Source organism: Cariama cristata, unplaced genomic scaffold (assembly GCF_000690535.1).
Source record: "Cariama cristata isolate BGI_N322 unplaced genomic scaffold, ASM69053v1 scaffold41553, whole genome shotgun sequence".
NCBI lineage: Eukaryota > Metazoa > Chordata > Aves > Cariamiformes > Cariamidae > Cariama > Cariama cristata.
The window spans coordinates 3,579-16,884 of record NW_009610853.1 but is presented as its reverse complement, the minus strand read 5'-3'; the positions used below and the strand labels follow the sequence as shown (position 1 = coordinate 16,884).

At 38.7% G+C, this 13,306-nt stretch overlaps 1 protein-coding gene across 1 annotated transcript; it reads left to right on the top strand.

Annotated features, from left to right (window-relative positions):
* Nucleotides 1-435: 435 nt before the first annotated feature.
* LOC104159974 (actin-related protein 2/3 complex subunit 1A) lies at nt 436-12,732 on the top strand. Its single transcript, XM_009698014.1, has 9 exons — nt 436-519; nt 1,088-1,192; nt 3,494-3,716; nt 5,407-5,514; nt 8,897-9,109; nt 10,224-10,299; nt 10,500-10,693; nt 11,359-11,449; nt 12,344-12,732. Exons 1-9 carry the CDS (start codon nt 456-458, stop codon nt 12,380-12,382), a joined length of 1,113 nt encoding a protein of 370 aa, XP_009696316.1. The 5' UTR covers nt 436-455; the 3' UTR covers nt 12,383-12,732.
* Nucleotides 12,733-13,306: the final 574 nt, after the last annotated feature.

The window sequence follows — 13,306 nt, the reverse complement described above, 5'->3', positions numbered from 1 at the left end:
AGCCTTGATACATGTCAGGATTTTGAATCAGCTCACTGAGATTTGCCCCTAGAATTTGGGTTTTTTCAAGTATTCTATTTCCGTAGTAAAACTATGAGTTTTGTTAGATTTCCTAAGAACCTGCTCTCTCGCCTGTGAGGATGTACTGAGAAGCACGCGTATATGGCATTTAGGGCAATTGTAATTAGCTATTGTAAGCAGGACAGTTGAAATTTGTCGGCCTACTGAAGATATCAGGGCATATGGCAAAGGCAGCGCTTTAGCAACCTTAACTTACTTCCGGAGTAAGTTGTGGTCTTCTGTAAGTAAATTGTAATACTGGACTGAAACAACCTTGGTAAATGTTGAAGGCTGATTTTGGTTTAATAATTATCTAATTTTGAAGTGTTTTGTTTTCAATTTTACACCTTTCAGCTTTTTCAATTTTTACAACATAGGAATATCTTTAACTCGGAATGTCTCTACATCAGTTTTTACTAGAACCAATCACCTGCCATGCATGGAACAGAGACCGTACTCGTAAGTAATATATTAGTTTTAATTTTTAATCTCTTTTCAATTGTTGTTTTCTCTTTGCTCTCAGTTTGTGACCTTAGAACATTCTGGATCACATTTAGGGAAGGTATGCTCAAATACATAATGCTACATATTAAATGTTCTATTTATGATCCAAAAAAGCACAGGTCTTTTAAATCTGAACTTGTTGGAACCCATTGCTGGAACTCTGACATATGAGCAAATCTAGTCTTACTAGAGTTCCAGAAAGTTTTGCCTCTTGATCTGCACTTCGTGAGAATGACCTGGCCCTTTCCATACCCCAAATCAGCCCTTTCTTTTAATAGCCTAGCTTTCTACTATGGTGTGGACTGTTATGTTCCAAGTGTATTGTCTTTCTGTGCCATGTGCTTATGACCATGTTATGACCATAATTATTTGAGATTATCCAGGGATGTTGGCCCTTTGATTACAAAACCCATGTAATACTCTGAAATTTGAGAATGCAGGTTTTAGGTTGGAAAGTCTTTCTAAATAAAGCGTTTCGTATTAAAAAGCGTTCTGTACTATTGGATTGTTTTTCTTCTTCAAGAGATTGCCATTAGCCCTAATAATCACGAAGTCCACATCTACAAGAAGAGCGGGAATCAGTGGGTAAAGGCTCATGAGTTAAAGGAACACAATGGACACATTACAGGTAAGAGAAGACTCTGCTGTGCCAGGCATTAAGTTTGCCCACCCCCTGTTTTCCCCAGTCAAGAATCTGAACAGGAAATCTGCAAGTGTTGAGTAAATAGATCTTTTTATAGGTTGGCATTCTCACTTACAGAGCGCTTTGCGGCATTTTTCGGGACTGCGTGCAATGAATGTTAGCACGAAAAGCCCTATGTCATTTCCAGACATTTTGGTAGAGTAACTGAGCCTTTCTTTCTTATCTATTGCTTGTTTTTCATCTGTAATGACATAATGAAAATAAATTTTCAATCTACTGAAGTAATCTGATTGTGTCACAAACTCTCCTGGTGATACATGCTGCTCCCTTTCAAGTGCTTGTATTAGAACTTCATGAAGTATACAACTGTTGCGTTGATTTGTGGTTTCTGGCAGCAATAAATGTCCTTTTTTAGGAACTGTGTAAAGACTTGAAGTGGTCAGTCCTGGACTTACGACAGACCATGTGTGAGCACATTTTACTGCAGGCCCAGAGTATTTGTAGATCCACAATGAAAATGTAAGAAGAGCTGCCATGATGAGTCACAAGGTGTTATTTTTAAAATATGATTGTCCTGTAGTAGTCTTTTATGTTACTATTTTTTTTTCATGGTAATATTTTTATGAGAGCTTTATTCTCTAGGGAATGAAAGTAATTAATACAAGCACGTGCCCAAAAAAGCAATATCCTTTTTTCTGTTTTCAGCTCACTAATGGGCAGAAGTATCTGCCCAACAGCATTTTGCAGGAAATTTATTCAATTTATCTGATTCTTGCTGTCAAAGAGCACCAACTGTACATGCTCTTTTGTGAAGAGTGACATGGGCTGAATTTACAAATGATGTGCTGTTCCCCAAAGCCATTTCTCTGGATTTTACTTGTACCTGTTAGTGTTAGAAGCCAAATATTCATGACTTGGGAAAAGAACTCTCCCTGCTTTCCTGCATAGTGTATACCTTTGGAATACTAAATGCTATGGTTATTGTAAATACTTAAGTAGACTTAAACTGTGGTTAAGCACAGGAAATAGACTGATCAAACTGCTTGTTGCCTCTGACGGGAGTGATTCAACTGCTGCCACTTCAGCTTCTGTTCCCAAAGGACAAGGTCCCTTGTCTTGCCTTCTGTGTCTTGATTCAGAGATTTGTGGTGAGCTGCTTCTGTTCACTTGCAGGAAGAGCATTATTCACTCTTTTTGCTGTCTTAGTTTTCTGCTAAGCTAAAAAGCTGAACTCTCCATGGGTCAGAAGAACACCGGTGCTGGTGCAAGTGAGGTGGTGGGCAAGAGAAGTAAAGAGAGGTGGGATGGTCCCCCTTTCAAAAGCACTTCAAAGAGACTGACTCCTGTAACTGTGGTTTCAGACTACCAAACTCTTCAAAATTGAACTTTTTAAGCATAAGCCTATTTTGAAGTAGATGATATACGAATAATATGGTAAAATTAGTACAAATTCTTTCCATATCTTTTATCCTTTTTTCAGTTTGTGTGCTTAAGGAATGTTTTTAATACTGAGCACAGTTACGGAAAACTATATTGAAATATAATTTTGTGGCGGGAGAGTTCAGAATTGCACTCTGCATCTCAAAGAAGGATGCTAAAGAAAAGAAAAAGAAAAAACGTGGTCATAAGACTTTCCAGTTGAGAACACCTCTCATTGCATAGGAGGGGAAAGAAGCAATGGCAGGCTTATCAAAGGCTTCATTTTATTATTAGAATTTGTTATTTTTGCTTCGTAAACGTTTCTTTCTCGTGGCACAGCCTAAACAGGCATGGAAAAAGTGTAAGGATTGTATCGGTACATAAAGATTAATAACTTCTAACCAAAAAAACCTCTCTGCCATCTAACCATTTAGATCATGACTGCGGTCTGGCAGCAAGCAGACAGCTCTGTGAGAGGTTTGTGCACAGTTTTAGAATTGCTGGGTTTCAGCTGTTGAAATGGGTCTCTGGCAGAAGTCCGGGTTGAAGTCTGCAGGCGGAGGGGCCGTAGCCAGTCTGCAGGGCTCCACCTGTTGGCCAACCCGCAGCGCGGGCTTCCAGAGCCGGTGAAGTCTCCCTGGCGTCTGGAAATCTGGGATCTGCAATTTTGATGAAAGCTAGAGGGACAAACTGATATCCCTACAGTTTAAAGTGGTGCCTGGAGCAAAAGTGAACGAGGGGAATACTAACATAACAGTAATAACTGTCTCTGTGGTAGAAGGCTCTGAGATTGTCTCTGTTTTGGCTTGCTCTAAAGCGAATGGTATATAAAGGGAAAAGTTTGTTAATGTGAACTCTGAATTGCAGGTATTGACTGGGCTCCCAAAAGCGATCGCATTGTAACTTGCGGTGCAGACCGTAATGCCTATGTCTGGAGTCAGAAAGATGGCGTGTGGAAACCCACCCTTGTGATCCTGAGAATTAATCGTGCAGCTACCTTTGTGAAATGGTCTCCCTTGGAGAATAAATTTGCTGTGGGAAGTGGAGCTCGACTTATATCTGTGTGCTACTTTGAATCTGAAAATGACTGGTGAGCTGTTTGTTTCCATTTATACCTTTAATGTCTGCACGGGAAAGCTAAAGCCTGGATTTTAATGGTGATAATTAGGTTACTATTTTCCTAGTTCCTGAAATCTTCAGGAAATGTAGAGGAATAGGCCTCATCAGTTTCTTCATGGACTTTTTACATCTTGGGGAGAGGGTTCCCTGTTTTATATCTTTACTCTGGTGTAGCGCCTAAACGCCTTGGACTTAGCCTGTTTTCAGGTTATACACGTTGATGTGGATGTGTTGCAGCTGACTGCCATAAACATATGTTGCTTTTCTAAAGATGCAAGAATTTCTGCAGAGTAAAAATTTCTTTACCACAACTATACAATTGAAAAAGAGAAATGTTTCGCCCACCACCGCCTCCTTCCTCAATGAATGAAGAAACCTTGACTTGAATCTTTCTTCCCTATAGGTTATTTTGGGCCATTTCTTGTCGTTAAAGAATTCAGGTCTGTCACTTATCTCCAGGGTGGTCTATTAGAAGATGTTCAAGCTTGTCATCTACCTGTTCTGTATTCTGTCACAGATTCTTGTCAGAGTTGTAGATTTCAGACAGGACTATCACAAGTACTTCCATTAACACCATTAATGTTTTTTTTTTCTTTGTCATGTAAACTTAGTGCATCTGATCTTTCATGGAGCTACATTTGTAGTTGTACGTGTTGGAGGTACATTGACTGTATCACGTGTAGGTGAAATCAGTATGTTGAGTATCCATTATTTTAGGTTACATAAACATGCATAAAACCACAGGTGTCTGTGCCTGCCATTCTGTATGCAGTCTTCCATGTGGAGATGGTAAACAATGAGGCCATCTGCAAAATACATTTTAAAGATTGTTTTGGACTTCTATGCATTCCAACATACTCGGTTATTAACATTTTCTCTGCTTCACTTGTCTGTAGAAGAATCAAAACCCTGTATGTTGAAGACAGATAATGTAATGCGATCCTTAAAACTGTACCTTCAAAGAAAAACCACCATCATCCCAAAGGCCATCAAGTGAATAACCGCTTTCATTACTGCTTTGTAAATAGTTCAAACAAATGAATGACACATATTTGGGCTAATATTGATGCATTGAACATTAGGACCACTTTTCACTGTAATTCAGATAATTGAGATGTATACACTGATCATATCATTAGCAGTTCAGCCATTTAATTGTTGTATTTTATAGTTATTGTATTATTAAACAGTAGACGAGTTGAGAGGCGAGACAGCTGACTGTAAAACTCATTGGAAGGAACTGGAGAGGACTAGTACTTAGTGGCCTAAGAAAATAGTGCTTCTTAGCTCAATATCACAGTCAAAGCTGAGATCTTATTCATAGGATGTGAGGGACCGGGCAACTACTGTGCAAAATTCACATTAAGGAGTTCAAAATTTAGTTAGAAGGGGAAGAGGACTCAGGTGAAGAGAGAAATATTTAACATTTGTTTGTTCATATTATTTGAAATTTTAATTTAGATAACCGTATAAAGTTCACAGGCTGTGCAAGAGAATATGAAAGATTTGGGCACAATGTGTTTTTGCAAAACTGATGTATTTAATCATTGGCCAGAGATGATTTTTTGAGGAGTACTTCATGGATTTGAGGGAGTCTGGGAAAATATTTTCATACAAATTTTATCTCTTTTTCTTTTTTTCTTTTTTTTTTTTTAATTCAGGTGGGTGAGCAAACACATTAAAAAGCCCATTCGTTCCACTGTCCTTAGCCTGGACTGGCACCCCAACAATGTTTTGCTGGCTGCGGGATCCTGTGACTTCAAGTGCAGGTGAGGGAAAAAAAAAAAATAAAGCATCTGTAAATCAATTTGGATTACTGGTTCAAGTTAGTCAGTAGCATGAATGTGTTGATTGTGCATTTGCTATTAAAATAAAAAACGGTTCATTGCATGCTGTTGTTACCAAAATAAAATATCCAGCTTAAGAGACTTTGGCTTTGGTGCTGCTGGCGACTTTGGACTACTAATGTTTATCTGTTGAGGGATGCACCTGAATTTAATGAACTGGTGTGTTTCTTTAGTAGTATACAGAAGTACTACTACTTGGCACTGAGATCTAGTTGTTAGGCTGAAATTAGACTAACAGATGCTGTCTTGTAGAAAAACATCACTGTTACTTAGAGTTTAAAAAGCAATATCCTAATGCTGCAGTTCCAAAATCAGGGTAACTTGGCACTTCCAAAGGAGGTCTCTCACCTTTTTCTTCCCCGAGTCACTTGTTCTCTCCCCTTTGCCTGTGCTAGCTTTAATGTTCTTGCAGCCCTGTGGTGAGCGGGGTCAAGGAATTGATCTACCTGAAACTCAGCATAACATTTTTGAAGAATGGTAAGAAAAAGGCTGGTAAAAGCAGATTGGCATGTGAGATGGATGCGGTAGTCTTTCAAACTGATTATGAAATTACACCATGAGGGATGGGTCCTGCAAGTTGCTCTGTGCTGAGTGATTGGAATCACTGCAATGAAGTCTGCATGGGGAACTGTCTGCAGAGTGGTTGACTTTAATTCATGTTTTACTTAATCACTTGTACCTTGAATAATAATGAAAGCTTCTTTTCTTAAATTCTTTATATAATAGGGCAATTTTTAAGCTTCAAAGTGTGTACTAAAAATGACTACGAAGGAGTGGGAGAGGGAGGTGGGACTGACTATTACATTCCTTATTTCAGAATGAAACCCATGCATCTAAATTCTCTCCTTTGATACCTTTTTATGTAAGGAGAGACGTTCAATGGAAGCTGGGAAGAAGAGGGGAGTTGTCTCCCTTTCCGGCCTTACCTCCAGTTTTAATTAGATAAACTATACATGTTCACTTCCTTTCACAAAAAATGTAATGTAAAACATACTCATTCATCTTCCATAAGCAGCTGCTTTTCACATGGGGAAATTTTTTCATGTTTGTTCATAAATCATCTTGGGACTTTGACATTAGGTCAGCTGATAGATCTATGTATCCATATCTGTTACTTTGACTTGAGCTCATTTATCTCCAGGCTTTGTTCGGTCCTTGTTATATACATTGAATCCCAGATCCTCTTTCCTGTTTTAGTTGAGAAGTTAGAGTTGCATCATTTTCTGTTTTTTTTTTTTTTTTTGGAATAAAGTCAAGGTGTGGTTCAGGCAATTTCCTAGGAGCAATCTCCGAAAGACTTGCTTAGTCTTTTGTTTCCCATCAGAAAACTCATTCTGTCCTCATCTTATTTCTCTGAAAAAGGGGTATATTTTGAAAAAGAAAAAAACAAAACAAAACATAAAAAAACCACCAAAACCAAACAGGTCTTGGTTTAAAACATTAGGGAAACATTCTGCTCTTCCTTAAAGTTGTACTTTAGGATGAATCATTTAATAATTTTGCTGCTTTTATCATAGAAATCTCCATATAAAAATGTTAAAGAAAGGAAAAATAGTGGAGATTGGTACTGGCTTTATGTTTGTATTCCCCAAAACCATGAAAGAATATTCTGTTTGGTAAATGATGAACACAGATCTCTAGTTCTAGGGAATGTTCAGTTACATATTAAAGATAATAAAGATGTCTGGGCCTGAAGTGTGCATCTGTTCTGATAGGTGGTTCTGAAGAAAATTATGAAATGGATCTGCCAGAGCCACTGCCAACTAATAAGCAGCTAAGTGGGAGGCATTTTGGAAAAAGAATGGAGGGCAGAAGAGACTACAAGTTGATAGGTATTCAGCAGAGGTGTTTTTGGTGGCTGGCCTAGATGAGCTCCTCTTATATTTATCTTTAAAAATATATATATATGTAGGTAACAGCACTGCATAGGTGTGAATTTTTTATTCATGCTGGAACAATGTTGCTGTGGGAATGAAAGTAATTTCCCAATGTTCTTTGAAGGCTGGGGCCTTCAAGCTGAGATGATTTTGGTTTTAAAAGCGAAGGAGACTTTAGTGAGGGAAAAGAGATTGAGTTGTTTTTTTTTTTTAACTAACAGTTATCTTCAAGGTCTTTCACTACTTTGGGATGATTTTTCTGTCTTGTGTCACAGGCTGTTGCTTTAAACATCTTGTCCTATTTCCATACATTAAGAAAACCGTCCTTTTAGATGTCTCTATAAAATTAAGTTTGTTGAAGGATTATCATTAGATTATATTTAAACTGATAGAGCTGAATATAAATTCATACTTAATTCTCTGAAAATCTGTACCTAATATAGCTGCAGTTAAACCCTTCTTGTGCCAAATGATCAGCTTTATTTGAATAAGCTGAATATAGGTGCCTTTTGAAGTGCATACCCCACACATGTAAAAGGTTTAAAACACAGGGAGGAGGGAGCAACATTTCCTTAAACTCACTATAAAATAATTCCTTTTTGTGTTTGACTGCAACCATGAATATTTGATCACAGTTTTTCGTTTATACCGAAATGTTTCTCGGGTAGTAGTATGGCGTAGCTCACTTGCTCCTCCTGTTCAATGGACTCTAATCCTATGTTTGTGACATCCCAGTGACTTCCATGGTAACAGTCAAGAACACCATATTGTGGCATGTCTGAATCACGCAGAAGGAATTTGATGAAAGGGGGAGGCTTTCTATTTGAACATATCTTGAAAGTTGTAGTGCTGGGAAAAAAAAAACTGTAAAAGCATCGTGGTATTTCAAGTTTTCAAGGCTTTCTTTCAGTAATGAGCCAGAATAAGGTGGCTTAGAGCGCCCTTGCTGGCATTTGAGTATCAGTTTTCTTTCTTTGAAATCCTGCTAAAAAGTGAATGTTCTTAAAAAAGTGGGTGGTTTTGTAGGTGTTTGTGTTAGCTTCTAATTATACAGTGCAATTTGCAGTTTTTCTCTAACTGAGGAATTGACTCTGAGAGTTATTAGCATTGCAAAAGGATGAAAAAGAAATCTTAGCACAGTGGAAAACACAATGACAATGTATGTTTTTGTGCCACCTTCTGGAAAGAAGGAGAGAGATACAAGAATGGCATTTATGGGAAACCTATATGCATTACACCCTTTGTACTATTGCTTTCTCTCTGTATACTGAAGTTTCCCAGCCTCTACTGGCTGCTTGTTTAAAGATACTATAGTATTTTATTTTGGTAGAATTAGAGCTCATCTATTTGCTTCCAGTGTGAAATGCATATGAAGCTCCCAGGAGGTTTTTTCTGTCTTTATTCATGCTGAAATCTTTTATTTGCAGGGTGTTTTCTGCTTACATTAAGGAAGTGGATGAAAAACCGGCCAGTACACCATGGGGCTCCAAAATGCCTTTTGGGCAGCTGATGTCAGAATTTGGAGGTGCTGGAAGTGGTGGATGGGTGCATAGTGTCAGTTTTTCTGCCAGCGGTAACCGCCTAGCCTGGGTCAGTCATGATAGTACTGTGTCAGTTGCTGATGCCTCAAAAAATATGATGTAAGTATGTTCTGTTAGTTACTAGCTGTTTGACCTAGAAGGAAGCAGTATGTGGAATATTGTGCTTGCAACAACGAGAGCTGTGACTACTGTTTCCAGTTTTGACAATTTTACTGTACAATCCAGGAGTCTCTTTGAGGCCTATATAAATAAGGTAGATTATGTAATTTAAATTTCTTGTATGAATTCTTCAGTGAGGGTACACTCAGTTTACTTAGGGGGGGAGAAAGACATTTGAAAAAAAAATGCATTCCACTCCAGTGATTGGGGAAACAATATTTCCTTCTAAATGGATTCAAGAGAATCCAGAAACACGCTCACTTTGTAACTACTAAGACCCTACCCCCAACCAGAATCTGGAAAACAAGTTGTTCATTTCATGAAATGTTAATTCCAACCACAGTCCTTAAGACACTGCTGCTGCAAGGTTTCAATTTACACCTTCCAATCCAACAAAATATTTTATTAACAGTTCCTCCTGTTCGTCATCTTGATCTGAATAACTTTTCAGTGTCCATGGCTTTCTAACCAAGAAGGAAAAGATTCCCCATACGTTTTGGCAGCAGAGATCTCTGGTGGATCATCCAGGCATTGCTGTACTTCATTTTGAATTATGATTCTGATGACTACAGCTGTATAAGTACCTGGCTGGGGTTATCATTAAGTATAAAGTGTTGTAGAATTCTTTTCTTATTTCTTATAAAATCGCGAAGGTTGACTTAATTTAACATACAAGCTTTTTCCTCCTGAAAAGATGATGTGAAACACTAAAACTTCAAGTGTTTTCTATACGCAAATGAAAATAATAGCTTCATCAATTTGAACCTTTCTTGGGGGTATTCTTGTTAAACTCTTGCCACTGTTTATTCACAATATTGCATAACTTCAGCCTTTCACCTGGAATACTTCATGTTTGTTGTAGATCTTCCAGGACACTTTCATTAGGTTAAAACTTTTTATTACAAGTTAAAACCTTCTGGTGTCACCTTAGGACAACTGAGCTACACTGACTTCTTTTCCAATAATCCTTGTGTGGGAACGGTCTCTATTTTTTTGTTGGAGCCAAAGATGAGAGGTTTCAATGAAGTCCTCTAACAAATGTTCTTGTGTTCAGGGTTTCACAGCTGAAAACAGAGTTCCTCCCACTCCTGAGTGTGTCGTTTGTCTCTGAGAACAGTGTGGTGGCAGCTGTAAGTGTCTATTATTTTCTCCTTGTAGAGTGTCGTAGTATTTGGGAGAGGGAGAAACAGCATACGTTATGAAGTTAGTAATAAGCAAGCTCTCCTGTAGTGTCAGTCTTTACATTTCTGCAATTAACAGCAGCAGAAAAACGAAATGGTGATTATGTTGGTTATGTTCCCTGACATGCTTTCATGATGTTTGGTTGCAGGGCCATGACTGCTGCCCGATGCTCTTTAACTGTGATGACCGTGGCTTGCTGACCTTCGTTTCCAAACTAGACATTCCAAAACAGAGCATCCAGCGCAATATTTCTGCTATGGAACGCTTCCGAAACATGGATAAAAGAGCCACTACAGAAGATCGTAACACTACCCTGGAGACACTGCACCAAAACAGTATAACGTGAGTGTCTTGGCCGCCAGTACCAGGGGAAGGAATGCTCTCCACATCACTTCGGTTTCCCAGGGTGTACTGCAAACCTATAAGAGCTCAAATTTGCTATACTAGATGGGTTTAGCTGGTATCCCATTTTCATTTTCGTCTTTCACTAACAGCTGTCTATTTCTGGGACTTATATGGAAGCTGGTAAAGTTAATCATTAATGTGGCATGCATGCTACTGCTGTTTGCTCATGTTAAATGTGTTCTGTAACTTGGACACAGTTTATTTTATCAAATACGTAGATAGTTCACAAGAGGTTGGTAGTGCTGGGCAAAAATCTAGACAGCAAAATTGACCTGAAACAGGTCAATTGATTCAGGTTAATTGAGTAATATATCCTTATGTTTTAAGCAGCAGTGTGAGCCCAGAGGATGCTGACATTTCTGAAGCAATTAGTCTTTATTCAAGGAAAATGTTTATGCTACAGCCACCAAGCAATAAAAGAGCTTTCAGCATCCTTTTTCTTTGCTTATTTTTCTGAAGCATTGTACCAAAAATCTAGCATAAGCTCTGGTATACTCATGTCTCCCTTTGAGAGAGTAGGAGTTGAATTCAACGCAAATTTCCCAGCTTTTTGGCTCTCTGGAATGGGTGTCTGTGTTACAGCTATCACTCTCTGTTTTCAGCCAAGTGTCTATTTATGAGATAGACAAACGAGATTGTCGTAAATTCTGCACCACCGGCATTGATGGAGCAATGACCATCTGGGATTTCAAGGTAGGCTTCTACTACCGTGTTTGTGTGAACTGGGTGCGGTGGTGGGTTTTCTTGATCTCTAGCATCAACTTCTGGGGCTCAGCACTGATGCAGGTTTTATTAGCAGTAGGAAATCCGGACTGGAATATTCAAGACCCATTAGTGAACTCCATAGGGAAGACAGATCCAAGATTCAGCATAAATGCAGATACACTTTGTTTAGCAGATGGTGCTAATCCAGGCTTAATTTTTAATGGAATCGCTTAATGTCCGTGTAAGAATCCCAATAATTCTTTCCTTCTCCAACTTCTACCTCAGCCACAGTCAGGCTGGAATGATGCTTGATACAGCACAGCCCGCTGCCTCTTCTTCCTTCCATCCCTTTGGGCTCTGCTCACTGTCTTTCTGCAGAACATGGTCTTGCCTTCTTGTAATTAACTTACCAAAGTAGTAAGAAGTTACCTCAAATGGTTAGAAAATACAGTAAACGCTTTATTGAAGACCTTCAAAGGATTTAATAACGCCAAGTGCTTGCTTTGCGGAGGACTGGCTAACGGAGGTCCCTGCTGGCCTCCCCAAGCTGCTGAGAGCTGTGTGCTGCCTTTTAGGAAAAGACTAGTTGGTCTGTGTTCTATAATGCCAGAAAGCCCTGGTGGAGACAGGAGCCAGCTAAGAAATGGAGGTGATACATAAGCTGCTTTAATGCAGTTTCAGGGGAAGGGGGTGGAATCCTTGGTCTATATATCCGTGAGTTTGAAATGAATGACTATAGCGGTCTCTGGCTCTTGAATATGAGTCTGATCTCAAGTATTCAGGGTTTTTACTCGTTTTTTTTTTTTGCATCAGCATTTACACTGAATTATTTAACACAGGATATTGTAGCAGATTGTGATTAAGATTTTTCTCTCTTTCAAGACCTTAGAGTCCTCTATTCAAGGTCTACGAATCATGTAAAGATGGATTTCCGTGATCTAGCAGGACAAACTGCTTGACAGAATGCAGCTCCCACATCTGCACAAACCTGAAAAGGGAGGAGGAAGGTGGAATATTTGAAAACACTGAGAAAATACAGCTTGGCAGATTTTCTTTTGAATCTAAATTTCGTGAATTGTGTTGGTTTCAAAATCAGCTGTGATTGTTCTTTTTTATTTTTATTTTTTTTTGGTTGGTTGTTTCATTCCATTCTTTACCAAAGCTGCTCCTTAAGTAGTTTATTGCAGGAAGTTATGAATCACTAACTTAAAAGGGGAATTTTATGTAAATTGTCTGCTAGAAATAATAATAATAAAAAAAAGAAAAACTGATTCTTTGTTTTGATGCTCATTAGCAGTGATTAAAAAAGGGATATTAAGGGAATTAACTCTTGAGAGAGACAGCGGGAAGACTCTGCACTGGTATTTTATGGCCTTAAAAGAGGAAAAGTTCATCTTAACTGAAAGTTTCTTGAAGTTGACAGGTGAAGACCTGGAGTTCTGATGATCTGGATGTGAAGATTCAGCTGGGCTTCTTTCAGGGGAATTGTTCCCTTGAGGTCATGATTTTGGAGGATGAACGATTTTGTCCTGCTACTCTTAATTCTGGCTGCCTAGCATTTAATCCAGTAATAATAGCAAATTAACCTGAATGTCCTTTTTATCATCTGTTTAGTGGGTCACCGTTTTCCAAAGGCAAATGACCAGAATTATTTGTAGTAACCTTTTGTACAAAGATTTGTACAAAGACTTCTCACAGAGCAGTGCCTAGGATACGGTGGGGAAGGCTGCATGTGGAAAGTGAGGCAAAAATCTGCTGAGCCAGATCTTAGGAAGACAAATTAAAAGCAAATCACTTTGTAAGTCCATGAAGCTGCACAGGCCTGCATGTCATGTTAGAGCCGAG

What these genes read in the sequence shown, in the direction of transcription:
- LOC104159974 (XM_009698014.1), top strand. Translation starts at nt 456, where the DNA reads ATGTCTCTACATCAGTTTTTACTAGAACCAATCACCTGCCATGCATGG. An exon ending in ATGGAACAGAGACCGTACTC is followed by an intron (nt 520 to 1,087) that starts GTAAGTAATATA and finishes TTCTTCTTCAAG; the next exon opens with AGATTGCCATTAGCCCTAAT. An exon ending in GATGCCTCAAAAAATATGAT is followed by an intron (nt 9,110 to 10,223) that starts GTAAGTATGTTC and finishes TCTTGTGTTCAG; the next exon opens with GGTTTCACAGCTGAAAACAG.